Here is a 21,293-nt window from a genome sequence, read left to right on the forward strand (position 1 = left end):
AACACAGAACTGTCAGACAGAACTCTATCCGACTGCCATACGAACTAGGATTCAGAGGCCCGATAATTTCCAGCATCTGGAAGAGCGGAACCGAACCCGCTCACTTTGGGTAGCGACGAGTCGGACAGTTAGGCTGTCTAGCCTCATTATCAGTTTGGCAGGTGATTGCCGGAAGTGGGCGGAGCACCAGGAAAGCCATGTTTGGACCGGGCAGCAAGCCGGAAGTAGGTAGAGGATATGGCGGAAGTGGTTGGGGAGCTGTGGGCCCCCTAAGGGGGCGGTTCCCATTCCCACCTCGGAGCCGGATGTTTGCCGAGCTTTGACAGGCGTGGCAAGGGAGCATTGCCGGAACGCGGTGAGCTGCAGAGCGCGGGGTCTCGCTGGGCGTGGTGGTGGGGTGGTGGTGGAGAAGAGTTGCTTTGGTCATCTAAAGAAATTGGTTCGGAAAAGGGAAAATCCAAGGCATTGGCGCGGGGGTAGAATTGTGTCCGAGGGTCTTGATCTCTTTGCTGCCGGGATTTTGTCCCACTTCGGCGCCTGCAAAGAGAAGACAGCCACTTTTTCACTTCCTTCCCTCCGCAAGGCATAGGCCAAGCCAGAGCAAACCCGTGGGAGGGAGAAGTCTTCCTGATCGGATCTGGCATAGCACTGAGAACTAGAAATTAGGGGGAAGTGATCTACCTTGTCAGTCGATAGGCCCTGCTTTCGTCTCACTTTCTTGTGAAATGAAGTACACTCAATCGTTTTTTTTTTTTTTTTTGACGCTATGCAAACACGATTATAGTTTATAGAATTGCAGTTTTACAGGACTTGTATTTTTCCAGCACCAAACTGATTCCAGCACCAGCAAATAGTGTGACTTCAAGTTGCTATCTCTGTTTAGCCCTGAAATTAGAAGTCTGAATGCCCCTTTGTAGTGCCTCTCTGAACCCTGTGAACTTCGTGACTGACACTCACTTAAGATTATTGTTGAGGGGGTTGACTTTAACCAAGAGACCACCTCAAACTGGTACTTGTGAATTAAAATCCTGCCTTTGGGTTCTGTGACCTTTAGCATTTGCTCACTTTTTGCTCAAACTGTAAAATGGTTTTGATAGCATATGCTGAACTAGTAGTGCAGTTGTGAGGTGAATTTGTGTCCAGTTCATGGTACTATATAGGCCCTTCACAAATGTCCATTTCCTTCTCTACTTAGGAAAATCATTCACTCACTCACTCACTCACTCACTCCATTCATTCATTCATTCAACTAATAACAGAGTCTACTGTGTACTGAGCATTGTTCTGAATAAATTGCTTTGGTTGTGTGTGTGTGTGTGTGTGTGTGCTGGAGAGGGAATCAAGAGCCCTGTGTATGCAGGCAAAGTGCTCTACTGAGCTATGGACTTAGCCCCTGAAATACGTTCTTAAGCAATAACTCTCAGAGGGTTTGTGAAATCTTTAAAATTGCATGCAAGGTTTCGTGGATCTGTTCATTTTTCTTAGTGAGAAAGTCCACAAACATCAGAATTTCAGAGAGTCGCTGTTTTACAAAAGTCAAAGCCTTTGGCTGAAGTGATTTTTAAATACTCTCTGAAGGTAAATGGTTCACCTGCTGAAAATGGAGTACTAATCTGAGAGAGTAGCATTTTGCAGGTGGCTGATATATTTAATTTCTACTATTTTGTGTTAGCATTTTCCTTCACAGGCTTCATTCACCCATTGGCTAGCAGATAAACATCTGGATCAGAAGTCAACAGAAGCAGGTGAGAAGCCAGAAAGCTGGCACTACTGTGATTTTACTAGCGAAGGAGGTTATGTGGGAGTTGGAGGAAATCAGCTCCAGTGGAACTGACTGTCGAGACAGAAGTGGGAGTCAAGTTTAGCTTTCTTCTCCCTCTTTTTCCTTTGCACATAGCTCAGCTCTAGCTGCTACTTTTTATCCTGTTCTGAACACTGGAGAGTTATATTTCTGGGATTTGCTTCTGAAGATGAGGAAAGCTTAGGCCCAGACAGGAAAGACACTCGCCTGGGATCTTTGCAGCCCTTGGCTTGGTCAGGACTTTAACCTAGTTTTCCATATTCTATCAGACCAGGTACTTACTATGCACAGAAAGATTCTCTTGGGTAGGTGTGGGGGAAGATCCAGGACTCTGTACCTAAGCAGTGATAGGAATGGAGAGAAGGCTTAAGCAGGAGGACGTTGCTGGAACCTGCCCTATAATGAGCCAGTGCTTCTCAGCCTTCTTAATGCTGTGACCCTTTAATATAGTTCCTCACGTTGTGATGACCCCCCCACCATAAAATTTTCACCGATACTTCATAACTATAATTTTGCCATCATAACGAACTGTAATATAAACATGAGTGTTTTCTACTGGTCTTAAGCAACCCCTGTGAAAGGATCAGTTGACCCTAAAAGGGGTTGTGACCCACAGGTTGAGAACCTTTGAGTTAGCAGCTCCTGTTTGAAGCCTCCCTATAATCTCCTGGTTGAATAGGGAGGAATAGGTGGGTCAGAGGTAAAGTCCTCACGAATGAAGACCACCTGCTTGGAGGACAGAGGGTTGAAGGGGAAGTGAAGATCCGGTTTTGGGCAAAGGCCAAAATTACTCACCAAGAGGAATGCATTCCCAAATGTGACAGGGTTGTCCTTTGTGTACTTAGGGAGGAACCTATACTTTGGTGGTCAGCAGAGGTAGTGGATAAGGCTGAGGGGCAGGGGAAAAGAAAAAGCAAGCAAAAAAGGGGGCTTTGGTCTTTTGCTTTGAAAGCTTGAAACAGTTCTACTGATTCAGTATGTTGCCATGGTGACAAGGCAGTTGTTGCTTAGCCCCTGGGAGCTGGTTCACCATTTAGAGCCCTAAGCTGCACTGTGTGCTGGAATGGAGGTTGTCACGATCCCTAGTGTGGATTTCCCAGGCAGCTCTTTCTTCTTCCTACCCCCGGCCCTTTCTGCTCTTCTTATCTGCCCTGCTGGTTCTCTGACCATATATGTCATTCTTTTCTGGCGTCGGAATGCAGCCTCTTCTTTGGGGTTGGGCAAATGGGTTGGACTGAAATCTCCTTCCTCACCCATCCGGTGAGCTCAAGGGAGGTGTTTTTTATGGGGAGAGCAAAAAGGGCCACCTCCTTTGGCTGGGACCGAGAACCTGGTTTCAGTGCTGACTCGTTTCCCTTCCTGACAGATCTGTGCTTCAAAGCCTTACCTCTGTGCTGTAGGTGTTAGCAACCTCTTTCCCTCTGCCCTCTCTAATCCTTAAGGTAATCTGCTGTTGTTGCCACTGTGAAACTACTGTCTGGAATCCCTACAAATTTAGAGAGGGCCTGAGAACCTAGGGACCTGAAGGGATCTGCTGGGTTGGCAGGTAGATTCCATCCCCTGCTACTGGCCCTTGTCCCAAGTAAACCAAGCTGAGCACCTCAGCCACGGTCCCTTTTTCTGGAACCCTATCAGCTCTGGGCTAGAGAGAGAAGTAGACTAGCCAGGCCCCAGCTGGCCTTTTTCAGACATGCTATTTAGAGGCCCTTAGATCCTTCAGCTCTTGGAACATCTTGGCTTCTGCACTCTGGAATCTCTGAGGAGATGCCCTGGCGGCTGCTCCTGCTTTACTTGGTCAGTCAGGTGACAGTCAGTGTGGGACCTGGCACGGCCCTTACCGTCCAGCTGAAGACCTGAAGGAAGGTGCTGGGCTGAGCCATCCCCTGCCCCAGCTGCCTTCTTTGGCAACATGCTCTGTGGAACTCTTGGCAGGGTGAGAACTGTTGAGGAATAGGTACAAGGGTGCCATAAGAGGGCAGAAGGGGACAGAGGAGTCACTGTAAGAAGTATAGAAGTGAAGAGGGAAGGCCACTGGCTCCCCACCCCCTACCCAGGCTTCCCTTCTGCTTCTCCTCAGCCATGGACCCTCTCTCAGAACTGCAAGATGACCTGACCCTGGATGACACCAGCCAAGCTCTGAACCAGCTGAAGCTGGCCTCTATTGACGAGAAGAACTGGCCTTCTGATGAAATGCCAGACTTTCCCAAGTCAGGTGGGCAGCTGTGACATTACAGAGGGGAGACCCCTTCCTGTTGGAGGGGACTTCCGGAGATAAGGTTGGGGCAAGGAGTCCAGGGACACAAGCCTCACTGAGGAAAGGCCAAAGAGGGTGAGTCATGGGGAAAGTGCTGGGCCAGTCCCATGCTGACTCTGCCTTTGGCATGTTCCTCAGATGATTCTAAAAGCACCTCTCCAGAGCCTGCCACACACCTGAAGTGGGATGACCCTTACTACGACATTGCCCGACACCAGATTGTGGAAGTAGCAGGTAAGCGTGCCCAGTGCTATACCTCTTCCCTTATAGTCTGTGCCCCTATAGAGAAGCCTCTTATAACATCAAGAAAGAGCACATTTTATAGCCCCTGGTCTACTCTTGAGCATATACACCTTCCTTAGGAGCACGGGCTGCTTTTGATGGCCCGTACCCACCACTACTTCCTGACCACCGGTCATTGTCTTCCACTACAGCCGTGACGTGGGAGGCTTGTGGCCTAATAGCTCTGAAGTTTAGGAAGCTGGGTTTGATCTCCAGCTCTGCTCTCTGAGCTCCTTCCTCACGCTGTTGTCAAGAGGATCCTGTACAGTAGTGTTTGTGTGTTAGAACATCCTGGGAGCCAGCACACAGTTGGCCCTGAAAAGGTGGCCTTGCCCTTTTCTTCATACCTTCTCTTCCCTTCCCCGCCCTGATGTCAGCTTTTCCCTCATCGGTCACTGGGGGAATGTCAGCTCTTCTGGGGGTTGGCAATGGCGCCCTGGAGCATCGAGTTTCCAGTAGATGTGCTGTCCTTGGGTGCCGAAACCCAAGCCCTTTGAATAGCTCCCTCTATTCATAGGGCAAGCCCCAGAAAAGACACGGAGCAGGGAGGTAGCGAGCCTCAGAGAGCTGTCCGTCTCTAGCCGTCAGAGGTAGAAGAGGCCATAACATCTAAGGATTTCCGTGGCGCCTGTGCTTCTGGTTTCTGATGCTTACTTCGGCTAGTTCGGAGGTGTTGAATGGTCTCTCTCATCCCTGCAGAAGCAGGGCAGAGTTCCTTCCTGGCCTAGGTGTCTAATGTCTACTTGCCGATCTTGTGGTCAGTTCTGAGGCCTCTGTGCGTGTGCCCCTGTCTGGCACAAGCCATCACCCTGCAGCTTTTTTTGTTTATTTGTTTCTGCAGACTGTGGCGAGCCTGAGGGGGCCCAGCCAGGTAGGTGCCAGTTCTGGCTGTCTGTGCTTGGCCTCTCCTGGCTGTGGCCTCTGGGTCTACGAATCAGAAAGGGCTCTTGGTGGTGGCCGGTGGGGCCAGCTTAATTAGAGCCCCATTCTAGGGAGTTGGGAGCTGATGGTGGCTTTGGAAGCTGGAAGTGGCAGTTTGTGAGAGACATGATAAGGTGGAGGCTGTGCGGCGACACCTAAAATCCAGGGGAAGCAGCCTTAGGAAGCTCCTGGGACTGACAAGGCTTGGCCAGCACGTGCTGTGGCGACCCTGGTGGTGGTCTCCCTGTGTGCCTTGCAGGTGAGGCTTATTTGAAGAACCAGTGGGGAGGTCTCTGGTACTAGAATTCAGAGAAAGAGCCCATGTGAACAAGACAGTGGGAGGTTGTCATGGACCTCAGTCAACTGTGGCTTGGTCTGGGTAGGGTCTTTCCAGTGCTGTTCTGGCAACAGTAGACTCTCCAGAAAGGAGGCAAAGAGACCATTATTTGTAACATTTTCAGTTTCTACAACAGCTGGTTTCAAGCTTCAGACAAAATGTCAGATGGCTTGCAAAATTCCTGACAATTAAAAAAATGTAACAAGTCTCTGAACTGTCCATCACATACCATGAACTTTCTGAGTCATATACTCCTACCTTAGATGTCCCTAGGCCTTCTCCCCTGAGCCCTAGAGAAACCACAGTTGACAGCCCCACTTCTCTCTGAAGGTTCCGAGGCAGGAACAGTTCCAATCCAGTCTGACAGTAGGTAAGAGATTCCTGTGTGCTTTGTGTAGCAGCCACCCTGCCTGCTCACAGACTTGGCAATGCAGCTTCCACTTCAGGGGAGCCAGAGGACAGGGCCTAGACCTTAGTGCTGCTGAGCCTCATCCTGTGTCTGCCTTCCAGTCCTGACCCTTGCTAGCCTGGCTTTCTTCAATGTGTGTTACTAGATGAGGCTCACAGTTAGTATTAAAGACTTGGTGAGGAAGAGCCCCCTCCACCCCTTGAAGCTAACACTCTAACACTTCTAACACGGAGTCATGCTAATACTGGGGTATGACCACATATTAGTCATAGGCTCCTTGAACCCCTCTAGGGCCACCAGGGTGTGATTTTTTTTTTTTTTTTTTTTTTTTTAGAGAAGGTGGATATGTCTTTGTAATAGATTTTTGTGGAACATAATTTCCTTTCTTTCCTTCTTTCGTTTCGATGAGCTGATGAGTTTATTAGGGTTACTCACAAAAACATATGGTTTCTACTCCCCACTTCTGTGGCCAGCTGAGAGGTGGAACAGCATGCTCCTGGCCCACTGCCTTAACTTCTCATTGACACTTTTACATTCCAGAACTCTCAGACCCTCTACCTTGGCGCAGTCCTTGACTCTTCCAGCCAGGGAGGGCTGCCTTGTTCCTGGGGTAGGAGCTCAAAGAATGGCTTTAAGGACCCCAGACCTTTCCACTTGAGCCTCGCACCTGCATTCCAGCCATTCCTCTGTGTTGATGTCCCTCTGTGCAGGCAGGCTTCTGAAGTTCAGCTCTTGTGGCTGGCTGCCAGTCTGAGTCAGTGCCTCTGCCCCTGCTGTGCTCTTTCCTGTCCCTGACAGAGCCAGTGGGAAGCAAATGAGGGCAGGGACTTAGCTCCAAGCCACCAGCAACTGGCCCAGAGTCCAGAGAGCTGCTAGCACCCAGGCCTTCAGTGCAGACCTGCCTCCGTCCAGGTATGGTGGGCACGTACCTGTAATGCATATCAAATCCTGACCGTCAGGCCAAGGAAGAGGAGCTACTGTCTTAGGCCAGTCAGAACTACATATCAACAGCCTCTCCCTGCCCCCTCTCTTTCTCTCTCTCTCTCTCTTTTTTTTTTTTTTTTTTTTTTTTTTGAGACAGGGTTTCTCTGTGTAGTCCTGGCTGTCCAGGAACTCACTCTATAGACCAGGCTGGTGTCAAACTCACAGAGATGCACCTGCCTCTGCCTCCTAGTGCTGGGATTAAAGGTGTGTGCCTCCGCTGCCTGGTCTAACAGTCTGTCTCAAAAACAAAGCAAACAAGCAAAAACTTGATACAAGTGCCATGCTAAGGATTTTGTCTAGAAAATTTTTTTCTTCAACTTCCAGAAACTCATTGCCTAACACACTTAGCCAAATACAAGTTCAGAAATGAGACTCCATGTCATGTGACCCGCATCTTTGTGAAGGGATCTTACTGTGTTGCCCAGGGTGGTCTTGAACTGGTAGGCACCCGTGGCTCTCCCACCTCAGCCCTCTAAGTAGCTGGGACGATAGGTGATTGTCACTACACATCCTCATACGCCAGCACTTACTGAGTGCCTGACAGGATTGGACAGGAGCAGGTCAAAGGCAACCCTGCCTTCAGGCTGCTCATGAGTCATTGGGAGATGGTACTTGAACAATTACACAGAGGAGTAGAAATTGGATCAGTGCTGCGAGCCATGGGAAGAGCCACCTCACCTGTCTGGGTGAAGGGAGAGGCAGGTGTGTGTGTTCAGTCTCCCAGGTCCATAGTGGCCCGTTTGGAGCAGAACTGTCTGGGGAATGGGCTGGCTCATGTAAGCAACAAATGGCCTGGCATGCTGGGCTTCCAGAGCTGCTGTGATAGAAGGTGTGCTTGGTGCAGCCTGAGAGGTGAGGTTAACACTCAGTCCTGGGAGCCATTTGAAGGAATTTGGTTTTTTGAGGTAGGATGTCATGTAGCCGCCCACCTTGGCCTGGAACTTACTACGTAGCTGATCCTTGCTTTGAATTCCCGATTCTCCTGCTTCTACCTCCCAGTGCTTGTAGTACAGTGACATCTAGATAGGATTTGTTTTCTCTGCCAGTTAAAGACTTAAAATTCGGGAAAGAAAAATCTCAAGCACAACAGGTAGGAGTGGAGAAATATCGAACACAGGCAGAATCAGCAGTTGGAGAGGCTTGTTCATTGGAGGTAAGGAAACACACTCACACACACTCAGAAGACACACTGAGAAAAGATCCTCTGAAGCAGAGGGGGTCCTGGGAAAGCTGAAAATGTCTCGGGAATTTTCTTCCCCTAATCTGGGGTTGGTCAGTTGAAGCAGATATGTCTGAGTCAAGCTCGGTCAAACAACAGATTCCCCAGGGCCCAAACGAGGTTTGAAAGAAAAAAAGAGACAGTCAGAATTGTAACATGACTTCAGCCAGTCTTGAGGCTGAAGTGGAGCCTTGTTTATTACGTCCTCCTTTTAAACCACTTTAATTACATGCAGAAAGATAACATCAGTTCTGAATCAGAGAACAAGCAAGTTAACAATCAAAAATCCTGTAAACATCTTTCTTCAGGTGTGAAGATCAGGGGCAAAAGGGGATCCCAAGAGACAGCTGTACCTAACACACCTACATCCGCTGAACCTGCCCTGTCCTGAGCTATAGTTCTAAGTGTTCTGCCCTGAACTTCAAATGCAAATGTACTTAATCCGGGCCTTTCCTGAGTGTAGGACTAGAGTTAGGTCTTGCCTTGACCAGCTTCAGATTGTCCTGGTGAAGTAAGATTTCTCACCACCAGCTGTCCAGAGGTGCTAAAAATGCTGTCCACACAGATAGGATAGTTGATTGGCTCACAGCTGTTACATAACATGTCCCGATTAGACCTTGGACTTGCTGAGCCAGTCCATCCACAGGCCTCCCACTGATTGGAGACAAAAGCCTACTAGGCCTTCAGTTTTAAGCTTTCAGGCTTTTATCTCTAGTGAGAAGGGTGAAGAAACTGGCTGTCCTGGAAACACCACCTTTGTTTCTTACCCATGACCCCTATCTTTCTGCCTACCTGGGAATCTGTCTAGCTCCTGGTCTCTTATTAGGATTACACAGGTGTGCTGCCATGTCTGGCTTCCATTTTAAGGAATGTTTACAGGACCAGGTCTACAGATTCTATTTGAGGTGGGGATGAAGGGGACACTCAGACAAGTGTTCCACACGTGTTGAAGTAGCATTGGGGGCAATGCATATGGTCCTCCGTGGTTGGATGTTAGAACAGATGAAGAAGCAAGACAACTCTCTGGTCTCGGTGGCTGGACCTACGATGCTGACACAGGAAGCTCTTTGGAGGACCCTGACCAGGCCCTTTTGGAGCTAACAGAGCTGAACTGTGCTTCCGCAGGATCCATGAGGTTGAGGGCTTACCCAGGAGCATTCAGGGCTGTGAAGTTGTTAGGACCAGGGCATTCATACAGGAACCAGCTTTCCACTTGAGAACTCACCTGCTTTCCACTAAGCAGCCTCAGCCTAGAGAACAGTAGGAAAAGGGTTAGCCCCAGGGCTCCTGGAATGGTCAGGCTCACAAAGGGACAACAGTCCTTGCTGCTGAGGTGGAGCAGGACAAACTCCCTGCATTTAGGGACTGTATCTTCAGTTTCTACTCTTCTGGCTTCATTCTCCTTTGCCTCTGAGGCTGAGGGGATGAGGCAGGTATAACTTGTTGTCTCTGGAAAGGTAAAGCAGGTGAGGACTTGGGGGTTCAAGAACCTGGCTTTATTGCTGTTGAGCTTTTTTGAGCACCCTTGACTCTAAGCTGACCCTGGAAGAGCATTTCATTTTTGGGCAATAGCATGTGTCTCAAGAACTTTCTGGTGTGTGACAATCTGGGCTAGATCATCACATTGAGAGTTTTGGACAAATACTTCTGAGAAAACAGGTGACATTTTGCCACGGCGTCACAAACCCCCCTGAACTCCATACCTTTGAGCTCCATTCAGAATACCTTGAATGGAAAAGATAAGGCTTTTAGAAGTGTCTAGCATTCAGTCAGAGCCAAATATGCTCAGCAGCCCAAGTAATAAAATCAGGAAGTGTCTGTGGGCAGAATTGTTATTACTATGGTGGCTGACCTACTGTGTAGCAACCAGACCACTTTCCTCTGCAACCTTGGACTGGTTGAGAAGCAGCTTCTAGAGGTTTTCCAGGTCCTCATAGCATGGTACTTAGGGGTAAAGCAATTGTAGAATGTCTGGTTGGAAGATAGTGTAGGCCTTGATGGATGTATTTTTGGTGGATATGAGGGGCTGTTTTTGGAGACAAGATCTTGCTGTTGTACCCCAGGTTGATCTTGACTTTGTCACCTTCCTGCTTCAGCCTCCCATGATGGAATTGCAGGTGTGCACAACTAGAACACTTTACAAAAATCTTAGCAAAATTGTTATTTTTTGCATGTGCACGCACACGTACAAACAGGTCGTGGCACACACCCAGAGGTCAAAGCCCACTTTGAGGAATCAGGTCTCTCCTCCCATCCATTTGCTTCCTAACTCTATGGACTCGTGTCTCAGAGCAGTGGTTCTCAGCCTTTCCAATGCTGAGACCCTTAGTATTATGGTGATCTCCAACCATAAGATAGTTTGTGTTGCTACTTCATAAGTGTAATTTTGCTACTGTTAAGAATCACAATGGATGTCTGATTTGGCCCTTGTGAACAGGGTTGTTTGATCCCCCAAAGGGTCGCAACCCACAGTTGAAAGCCACTGTCTTAGACTCTCACAAAATCATGAAAGGCTGTTCTCAGCATATTTTCAAGGTTCATATATTTTGTGCCATATATCAGTCTTCCTGTTTATAGTAAAACTTCTGTTGCCTTGAATATTATTTTTCTTCCCTGAGCCAGAATATCTTGTACCTCAGGCTAGCCTCAGATTTACCCAAGTGTAGTTAAAGATAACTCTGGATTTCTGATCTTCGTGTTTTACCCCTGCATGCTGGGATTACAGATCTAAGTCTCAGCATTAGTTTATTTGCAATGGGGACCAAGCCTGTGGTTTCCTGTATGCTAGGCTAAGCAGGCACTCTACCAGCTGAGTTGTATTCTCATCCGTTTATGGGAGAGTGTGTGTGGCCTTCATGGGCATTGCTCTTTCAACATGATTTTATTTATTTTTAGTTAATGAGATAAAGTCTCACTATATAGCCTTGTTATATTGGAACTTGCTATATAGACAAGGCTGCTCTTATAGTTTTTTCTGTCTCTGACTCCTGAGGGCTAGCATTAAAGGTCCTCTCCATACCACTCTATTCAGCTTCAATGTGATTTTTTTTCTTTTCTTTTCTTTTCTTTTTCTTTTTTTTTTTTTTTTTGAGACTGGATCTTAAGTGTCACAGGCTGGCCTTGGACCTATTAAGTAGTCTTGAACTCTTGATCCTCCTGACTCTGCCTCCAAAGTGTAGGTTTTCAAGTGTACAGCAACATAACTGGGCTAAAGAGGAAGGTTAATGGGTAATAAGTTTGTGATCTCTATTTCTGATGGCTGTGAAGAACAAGGAAACTCCTTTACCATGGTATTGATGACTCACAGAGAGTCGGGGGAGCTCTGAGGGGTCAGCAGGGAAGACCTGGGAGGACTGAGAAACAAGTATGCTCAGGTTTCATGATAGAAAATTCTCAAATAATCAATACAAGTATTAATGAGACAAAAAAAAAAAAAAAACAAGGTTGAAATTTTTTGGGAGGTTGTCCCAGTTCAGTGCCCCTGAAAGCAGCTGTACCAAGCATGTCCGTGAGGACGGACATGGGTTATTCAGGCCCTGCTCGCTGACACAGCCCCAGCCACCGCTCAGGCTCACCTTTCACTGTACTCCATCTGCCTCTCCGCTCAGGTGATGATAAGTACGGGCGGAAGATCATTGTGTTCAGTGCCTGCCGGATGCCCCCCAGCCACCAGCTGGACCACAGCAAGCTCTTGGGGTGAGTACCTGTGGGGAAGTGGAGTGGGACCATTTTCCTTATTCGCCTCTTCATCCTGGGCACCGGGTCTCCTTCCCGGACGTTACCTCTCATTTCCCAAAGGAGAAGAGCTGTAGACGAGGGAGTCGGAGTCCTAGACTGATGGTGAGTGTCTCAGGGCCTTATTTTCTTAACATTCAAAGAAGATAGTGAAGGGTGTGGTCTTTTTCCTGATGATGGTGAGATAATGTAACTACTACCCAAATATGTATAACTATAGTATTTCTGAAATAATCATTATTCTTAATCATTTCTATTTCTAATCATAATTAACATCTTATTTGTGCCAAGTTTGCTGTCAGTGGTTTTTGTACCTGTGCAGCATCTGCTTACCACATGTGAATGTGAGACTCTCTCCTAGCACAAGTCCAAAGGCTGCTTGTCTCAGTCACTGTTGTATTGCTGTCAGTAGACACCACGACCAAGGCAGCTCTTAGGAAAGAAAGCATTTCATTAGGGGTTGATGTATTCTATTGGCTTTCACAAGTCCTGCAAGTTCATGGTGCACAGACACTCCAGCAGGCAAAACACTCACACACATAAAATTAATGGCTTTAAAAAAAGACACACTTTCTCCTACAAGGCCACACCTTCTGATCCTTCTAATCTTCCTTAAATACTTCTACTCTCTGGTGGCTAAGGATTCAGATATGTGAGCCTACAGGGGCCATTCTCCTTCAAACCGCCTCAGTGTTTAAGTGCAGACGTGGCTGACCCTCCCCTGGCCTTTCACTACTGAGCCTGCACTGGGTCCATAGCAGGGACCCATAAAGGCATGGGGTCATCCAATGAAGCAGAGCAGAGATTGCCCTCCGTGTGCCCAGAGTGACCATTGTTTCCCTCCTCCTGACCAGTTTAAAGAGCTCTGTACACTGTCTACAGCAGCTCCTTGATCCTGAATGCTGTGCACGTGCGGGGTTGTAGTCTCAGGGACAGGCTCGAGGACCACAGAAGAAAGGCACAGGCCTGAGTTGAAGTCTCACTTGGCCTCTGGTGTGGCAGAAGCTCATTCCTTGTGCTGTCTCTATAAGGTCTTTATGTCTGTGTCTGTCTGTCTGTCTGTCTGTCTGTCTCCCCCCCCTTGTGACCTCTCTTTCCTTGGCAGGCAGAGTCTTGTTGGGTCCCACCATAAAGTCCAGCCTGAGGGGGCTGAGTTACCAACCCTCTCAGCTTTTGTGCCACCTGGTGTGCCAAGCAGACTTGTGGCTGTGTATAAGGTCCAGTGACGGGAAATCATAGGCAACTGGAAAGTACCTAGTTTTTAGGAGCAGTTGCTGAGGAAGCTGAGCCTGTCTGGGTCTTCCTTCAGTCTCAGGAAGCCCTGGACAATTTGCTCCTGCTTGTCCTCCTTCCACTCACAGACACACACACAGACATATACCGTATACTGTACACATATACACACACACACACACACACACACACACACACCCCACAGACATATACCAGTACTGCACACACACATACACACACAGATACACATACAGATACACCACACAGACACACACATATCACACACACCACCCCATTCCCTACCTCCGCACCACCACTCACACACTGACACATATCCACCACACACATCACACACAGACATATACACCACATGCATATCACACACACACACCATCCCATTCCCTACCTTCCTACCATCACCACACACACACTGACATATACCACACACATCACACACATACTACACACCATACACAAACACACATACCACATACTATATACATGCCCTGTTTCCAGTCCGGTTTCATCAGATTTGGCTTTCCCCACTCCCCAGATCTAGGGGGTTTAGGAGGTTGAAATAGAAAAATGCTTGAAACTTGGAATCAAAAGGCCAGTTAGACTTGAGCTCTGTATTTTCACTAGCTATATGCTTGGAGGCACCTCTCTCTGAGTTCTGTAAGCGTATTGTCTTCCTCATAGAGTTGTGGGTAATAATGAAATCCATCACATATGTTTTTAGAGTTTTACAATTTGGGGAAGTTAAAAATATATAAGTAGTTATTCAGGAAAAACAACTATAAATTTATGAAGTCTCATAGACCTGTCATCCAGAAAGAAAACCACTGTATTCAGTTTTATGTTTTATATAAGTTTTTCATCTTCTGTGTATACAACATTCCTCAAAGACATTCTTAAAAATGTGTTATTTAGTGGGGTGGTGGTGGTGCATGCTTTTAATCCCAGCACTCGGGAGGCAGAGGCAGGAGGATCTCTGAGTTCAGGGCCAATGTGGTCTACAAAGTGAGTTCTAGGACAGTCAGAGTACACGGAGAAATCCTGTCTCAAAAAACAAATAAAAAACAACCAAAAAAAAAAAAAATCCACTCAAAAAACCCTATTATTTAACTGGGCATAGTGGGTGCACACCTGTAATCCCAGCACTTGGGAGACAGAAGCAGGTGGATGTCTGTGAGTTCTAGGCCAGCCTGGTTTGCATAAGAAGTTCCAGGCCATACTCCCTATATAGTGGAATCCTGTCTTTCCTCTTACCACCCAAAAACCCCCACACAAAACATGTAATTTTTCACCTTCTGTACTCATACGCACATAGAAAAGTAAGCAAATTGTGTACTGCTTTTTTTTTTTTCTGCTTAAAGGCAGCTCTCATTTTGTCGTGTAAGCTGACCTTAAACACCAGGGCTTAAATGACCTTTTTGCCTTGGCCTCTTGAGTATCACTACACCCAGTTTCTCATGAATTTGATGGAGCATGGCTTCAATTCCAGCACTTGGAAAGCTTATGAAGGAGGATTTTGAGTTCCAGCCATGTCCTGAGCTACAGAGTGGGACCTTGTTTCAAGAAATCATCATCTAAAACAAAACAGAAACTCCAACCCTAGCAGTGCCCCCCACTCCCACCCCCCACCCCACTCCTCATCTCCCACACCCACCCCCCCACCCTGCTTCCAGTGTGCTCTTCCAGTGTCTGCCTCAGGGATGACCACTGTTCTGACGCCTGACTTCACCGCTTAATTCTGCCTGTAGAGATCCTGTGAGATAGTCTATTTATAGATGCCCCGTGATTTCTTGAGCCAGTCTCCTGATTCTGGACAATTTGCTGGCTGCTCAGTTGTTGTTTTTTCCTAATAAGACTCTGGAATGAAAAGTCGCCTACAGGAATGCATCTGCTCCTCCCCGTTTCCTTAGGAAGGAGTCCTCAACTTGCTTCCATGGATGAGGGTGTCTGTCTACTTTACTGTCATTTTTGCTGGTTTCCTAACTGCAAAATGCCATCTTTTTATGTGACAGCCCTTTGTAAATTACGGAATGCTCAATGTGGAAGTTGGATAAGGGCTCGGGTGTTGTTGGTTTGATAACGATCAGGATCTATGGTTATCTAGCAGTATTAGTACTGTGCCCTGCCTGCCTGTGCTGGTCCAGCGCTGCACCCTGGGACTAGTCATTGGGCTCTGTCTCTAGGTCAGGTCGTTCATCTGGGCACTAGTCACCCCCTCAGATATTCCCTCCTTTCAGATGTGCTTAGCTTTCAGCCTGTCCAGCACAGACTGTCTTCCCTCCTAGAGCCAAGGAGCTGATTGTTCATCTTCTAAGAGGTCTCACCCTAGGCTCTTCTCCCTCTCTCTGTTCTTCATTATTTCCAGACTTTCAAGTGGGCTCAATATGTGTCTTAGGGTTTTATTGCTGTGAGCAGACACCATGACCAAGGCAAGTCTTATAAATAAAAACATTTAATTGAGGCTGGCTTACAGGTTCAGAGGTTCAGCCCAGTATCAAGGCAGAAGCATGGCAGCATCCAGGCAGGCATGGTGCAGGAGAAGCTGAGAGTTCTACATCTTCGTCCAAAGGAAGCCAGGAACAGACTGAGCATCCTCAGGCAGCTAGAAGGAGTGTCTCAAGCCCATCCCCAGAGTGACACACTTCCTCCAACAAGGCCACACTTTCTAATAGTGCCACTCCCTGGGCCAAGCATATGCAAAGCATCACAATATGAATGTGTATTTATATATTGGGGTGGTACATACCCTATTATAAGCATAGGAAACCTGAGGAGTATGGCTTTGTGGTCCATTAGGAGCCTAGGAACTGGAATAGTTGGTTGACCTTTTGGCCATCCTGATGTCCTTTCATGAACACAATATTTTATATACTATACCATAGGTCACATAAAAAAGGCAGAACGGTTCCAAGGTCTAGAATGCAGTGTTGGGGTTGGACACTTCACTACTAGGTCCTGCCACAAACTGAACTTTAGCTAGACACGACCTCTGCTGATGCCCTCAGTAGTACGATGTGGTTTACTTTAGCCTCAATTGTTATGAGGGAAGAATCAGGAATTGGAAGAACTTGGCAGACACTAAAAGCTTTTACCAGTAATAGTGACGGTCCCTGCTACTGACTCATGGAGATCCTGAGAAAATAAGTCAAACGCTTTTAACTGTGGATACACAGCCTCGCTTGCAGCTCGGGGCTCCTGGTTGCTGCTGCTCAAAATGAGGGCTGTTTGCATACTTACTTCTCCATTAGGCCGACCCTCTACTTCCTTCCAGGAAAGTGGCTGTGGGTTACATAGCCAAATGATAGCAGGGAGAGTCTGTGGAGAAGGAAGCCACATGTAAGTTCTGCAAGTCCTGGTTTCTATGGAAACAGGCCACACCTGTTGTGTGGAGGACAGGTCTGAACAAGTTTTTTATGTGTTTGTGATGTTAGGTGGTAAACCTATGGCTCACACATGCTAGGTAATTGTTCTGCTATGGAGCCACAACCCCAGTCCTGGGCATTTCTCTTGAAGGTACTTGAAACACACACTGGACCAGTATGTGGAGAGTGACTACACACTCCTGTACCTGCACCACGGCCTGACCAGTGACAACAAGCCCTCCCTCAGCTGGCTACGGGATGCCTACCGAGAGTTTGACCGCAAGTGTGTTGAGATGTGGGGGTGGGCTCCTGAGCCTAGGGTGGCTAAGTCTGGGCTGTGGGTGATTCTCTTAGTCAGGACCTTACTCCATGTCAATGGAAGCAGGACCCCAACAGCCCTGCCCGCCCCCCCACTTACCAGTTTCCCCCTCGGCCTGCAGGTACAAGAAGAACATCAAGGCTCTGTACATTGTGCACCCAACCATGTTCATCAAAACTCTGCTTATCCTCTTTAAGCCTCTCATCAGGTGAGCAGGCCACAGCTGGGCCATGTAACCTGTCCCTTACACAGCAAGCAGATGTGGCCAGCTTGGGGTGAAACCTGTCTGCAGGGAGGGCAAGGCCTACCACTGAGGCCCAGCCTGACAGCAGATCCTTTCTCTGACCTCCAGTTTCAAGTTCGGACGGAAAATCTTCTACGTGAATTACCTGAGTGAGCTAAGTGAGCACGTGAAGCTGGAGCAGTTGGGGATCCCTCGCCAAGTGCTCAAGTGAGACAGCTGGGTGGGCCCATAGTCTGGGCAGGGGGGTGGGTGTTTGTGGGTCCACTGGCTCAGTTGTGTGGTTGTGTTGTTTGGGTGGCAGTCAGGAGTCCAGAGAACCCAGGGAAAGTGGAGACAGGCAGTGTCAAGATCCAGAGACAGATCAAACCCCATTTCTGTCACCAGCTGTTGACGGAATCTCTTTATAGAGTGTTTTTCACTGTGTTATATCAGGCGCGATGGTTTTGAGGACATATGAAATCATCCATGTAAAAGCACACAGTAAGACTTGATAAAGTTGGCTGTAAGACTAAAGGCCAGAGGGCTGACCCTTGTTCCATCTGCTCCCCTAGGTATGATGACTTCCTCAAATCCACACAGAAGAGTCCTGCAACAGCTCCCAAGCCCATGCCACCACGCCCCCCCCTGCCTAATCAGCAGTTTGGGGTCTCATTACAGCAGTGAGTATGCTAAAGCTAGGGGGGCTCGGGGCTGTGGGGCTGGACCAGCATGCAGAGTCCCAGCTCACCCTTTGCTCCCACAGCCTCCAGGAGAAAAACCCAAACCAGGAGCCCATTCCCATTGTGCTCAGGGAGACAGTCGCCTACTTGCAGGCTCACGGTGAGTGCCCTGCAGCCCAAGGCCCGTCGACCTTCCAAGCCTCCCTGTTGCCCAGCTGCCCTTGAGAAACTTTGGACAGGGCATAGAAAAGTGCACTCGCAGTGACGGGGTTGGGAAGAGACCTGTCCCCAGAGTGCTGAGACTCACCAGGCTCCCTTGTTCTCCAGCTCTTACCACCGAGGGCATCTTCCGGAGGTCGGCCAACACCCAGGTTGTCCGGGAAGTGCAGCAGAAATACAATATGGGTGAGTGGACCAGACCCAGGAGCTTGTCCAGACTGTGCACAGTGATGTTTCTGTGTGTGTGTGTGTGTGTGTGTGTGTGTGTGTGTATGAGAAGACGAGGCATGTTGTAACTGTGAGGGCTGTAAGCAAGGTTCCAGATTTTCTTCTTGCCAGAGGTTTCTGTATCCTTTGGTGTGACCACATAGGTCCTATGTCAACCTGGATGTTCCAGGCTTGCTGCCTCATGTTCAGGGGCATTTAGAGGCAAGGAGTAATTACCCTGTGTGACAATGGTCTGAGCCTGCATCCCTTGTTACAGAAGAATGTACTAGGGGGATCCTGGGGAAAGGCAGCTTGTGCAGTGGACAAAGTGAGGTGTGGGGCCTCCTGGCCTCGGGCTCAGTGCTCTCCATCTTTTTCTCCCCCATGAAGGGCTGCCGGTGGACTTTGACCAGTACAATGAACTGCACCTGCCAGCTGTCATCCTCAAGACATTCCTTCGGGAGCTTCCTGAACCCTTGTTAACCTTTGACCTCTACCCCCATGTTGTGGGCTTCCTCAGTGAGTTCTCTCTTTCCTCCCCAGCTATGCAAATCCTTTAGAACTGAGCTTTCCCCTACCCCCTTGTGTGTGTGTGTGTGTGTGTGTGTGTGTGTGGCCATACTTCCACTCATCCTGCCCCATAGGGTTGTGGGCATAAGCAGCTCCCAGGAATTTCAGTTGGGCTTCCACACTAGGCTCATATCAAGGTTTCTAGGGCCAGTCTATGCCCTGTAACCCAGATCTCCATCCCTCACAGATATTGATGAAAGCCAGAGAGTGGAGGTGACACAGCAGGTTCTCCAAACTCTGCCGGAGGAGAACTACCAGGTGCTTCATTTCCTGACTGCCTTCCTGGTGCAGGTGAGAAGTCCCGTGGCCTCCACTGCTCACCTGGTGAGGGGGAGGAGAAGCTATCACTGCTCGGATGCTCTGGATGTGGTTGCTGGGAGGAGGAGGCAGGGACCATAGATTCTAGCTGTAGTCCCTTTCCTTCCGTAGATATCTGCCCACTGTGACCAGAACAAGATGACCAACACTAACCTGGCTGTAGTCTTCGGCCCTAACCTGCTCTGGGCTAAGGATGCTGCCATCACCCTCAAGGCCATTAATCCCATCAACACCTTCACTAAATTCCTCCTGGATCATCAAGGGGAACTGTTCCCTAGCGCAGAGGCCCGGGGGGTCTGAGCTTAGTCCTCGCCTCCAGCTCCTTCTCTGGCAGCCCCAGTTGGACTTGTCCTCCTGGCATTAACCTTCTTGGAGTCTGGGGCTCCTGCCTAGGAAGGGGCCATGAATCCCCAGGAGATGGAAGTTGGAGCCCACTAACTGGGCAACCCCTCCTCTCCCTCTGTCCACCCCTTACCAACCTTGGAGGCCTCTGTAACTGTCAGACATTTTCTTTGCCTTACAGCTCTCATTGCCTCTCTGGTTGCTGGGCTTAGTTCTTCTAGGATTCAGCCCCAGTAAACCTTTTCTTCCTGCCTGTTTCCCTGGCAACTGGAGAAGACTACATCACTGCCGGCTGTGCTGGTAGCTGGGGCTGGTCCTCTCTTTCCTGACTGCTAGGAAGTGAGTGTTGGCCTGGGTCCAAGTTCCCCGTGCCTGTCCTTCCTACTAATAGGGGTGACAAGACCAGAGTTGGCCTGTCACTTTGCCTCCTGGTGTTTCTTCCCAAGTGGTACTGCCCCGGCGTGTCCTGTTCCCTTATTTCTGCCACACTTGGCACCGTGGATATGAGTCTATTGAAATGGTCCTGTCCACTCCCAGGGTAGGACCATTTACAGCAGTCCTGGCCCTCCTTTCCTTCCCTTCATTTTCATGTGCGCAGATCTTCAGCCAAAGGTCTTTTGGTGTGGAGTTACTCTGACCCCTGTTCTGGCCAGAGATACTAATGCTTCAGGACCCATGGTGGCTCTCACCTCCTGCCTGGGGACTCTTGGAAAGTCAGGAGCTCAGAAGCCCTTAAGACTGACAGAGGTTTTTACTAATGGATCACCCCTGCTGAGTAGGCTCTAGCAACTCCTCTGGGGGAATATGGTGGCTGCAGGTCCTCTTGACTTTCAGAAAGCCTGAGCCCCAGTGATGATTGGTAGATTTCATTTTATCCCTAATGAATTCTTGTGACCCTCTTCCTGAAGTCTATCCTCCAATGACAGGGAGGTACCTGCAGTGACCCTGCCCTACAGGTGTGGCCAGGAAGGACAGCTCAGGAGATGGCACTAATACCTTGCAGATGAAGCTGGGCCTGATCTCACTGGCTCTTTCCTGCACCAATGTTCTATCTGGTCAGTCCCCGGCCTCACACCCGACCCAGCCTGGGCCACTCTGCTTCTGCCCACATTTTTGTATCAAGTGTGGCTACACTCCATTACTGAGGAGCCTTTTGGACCTCTCGTTTCTCTCCTGTCAGTCTGTGGCGGGGGCGCTCTTGCTGTGAATCCAGTGTTCACGTTTACCACCATTTCCTTGGCACCAATCATGTATTTTATTGTCTGCACTTTTTGTATTTCAATAAAAATGGAAATGAAAAATGCCAATCTGGCTGTTTAGGAATGAAGAGCCTGAAGTTCAGAACCAGGCAGGAAGTATGCTGTAGCTGAGAAAGAGAGCTTTAGGAAGTCCCCTCTTCAGTCCATCTTAATCAGGGAAATGTGAACAAGCCTATACTCCCGATAAGGCACCAATCAATGTCCCCCACCCCCCAAAAAAAAAAATCCAAGCCTGCTTGAGGATGGTGACCCCAAGAAGCTGTATCATGGAGAACTCATACCTGTGTGGGAAGCTACACAGATGGGGTCCCTCCTTCAGTTGGTCTTCACCTCCTATACACTTAAGTCTAGTGCCTTCCAAGATCACATGTAACTAGGGCAGAATTATATAGAGTGTGCAGGTGCAGGTTCTCCAGTGAAGGTCTAATGACCCTACCTACTACTCCCTTTACCCCTACTTCCAAAGAACCCCCACTCGTGTGTGTGTGTGTGTGTGTGTGTGTGTGTGTGTGTGTGTGTGTGAGAGAGAGAGAGAGGGAATTCTTTTCTTCTCCTTTTGTGTAGGTACAGAGGAACAAGCACAGGTTGTCAGACTTGCACTGAG

At 48.6% G+C, this 21,293-nt stretch overlaps 1 protein-coding gene across 1 annotated transcript; it reads left to right on the forward strand.

Annotated features, from left to right (window-relative positions):
- Nucleotides 1-237: 237 nt before the first annotated feature.
- On the forward strand, nt 238-20,879 carry ARHGAP1 (Rho GTPase activating protein 1; the record flags this gene model as incomplete). Its single annotated transcript, XM_080930861.1, is given in 15 exon segments — nt 238-261; nt 263-355; nt 1,673-1,745; nt 3,879-4,013; nt 4,194-4,289; nt 11,816-11,903; nt 16,704-16,835; nt 16,993-17,079; nt 17,224-17,322; nt 17,667-17,774; nt 17,858-17,934; nt 18,102-18,179; nt 18,591-18,719; nt 18,958-19,061; nt 19,200-20,879. Coding segments are annotated over 15 exon segments (1,512 nt in total). The 3' UTR covers nt 19,389-20,879.
- Nucleotides 20,880-21,293: the final 414 nt, after the last annotated feature.

Source organism: Micromys minutus (assembly GCF_963924665.1).
Source record: "Micromys minutus genome assembly, chromosome: 17".
Lineage (NCBI taxonomy): Eukaryota > Metazoa > Chordata > Mammalia > Rodentia > Muridae > Micromys > Micromys minutus.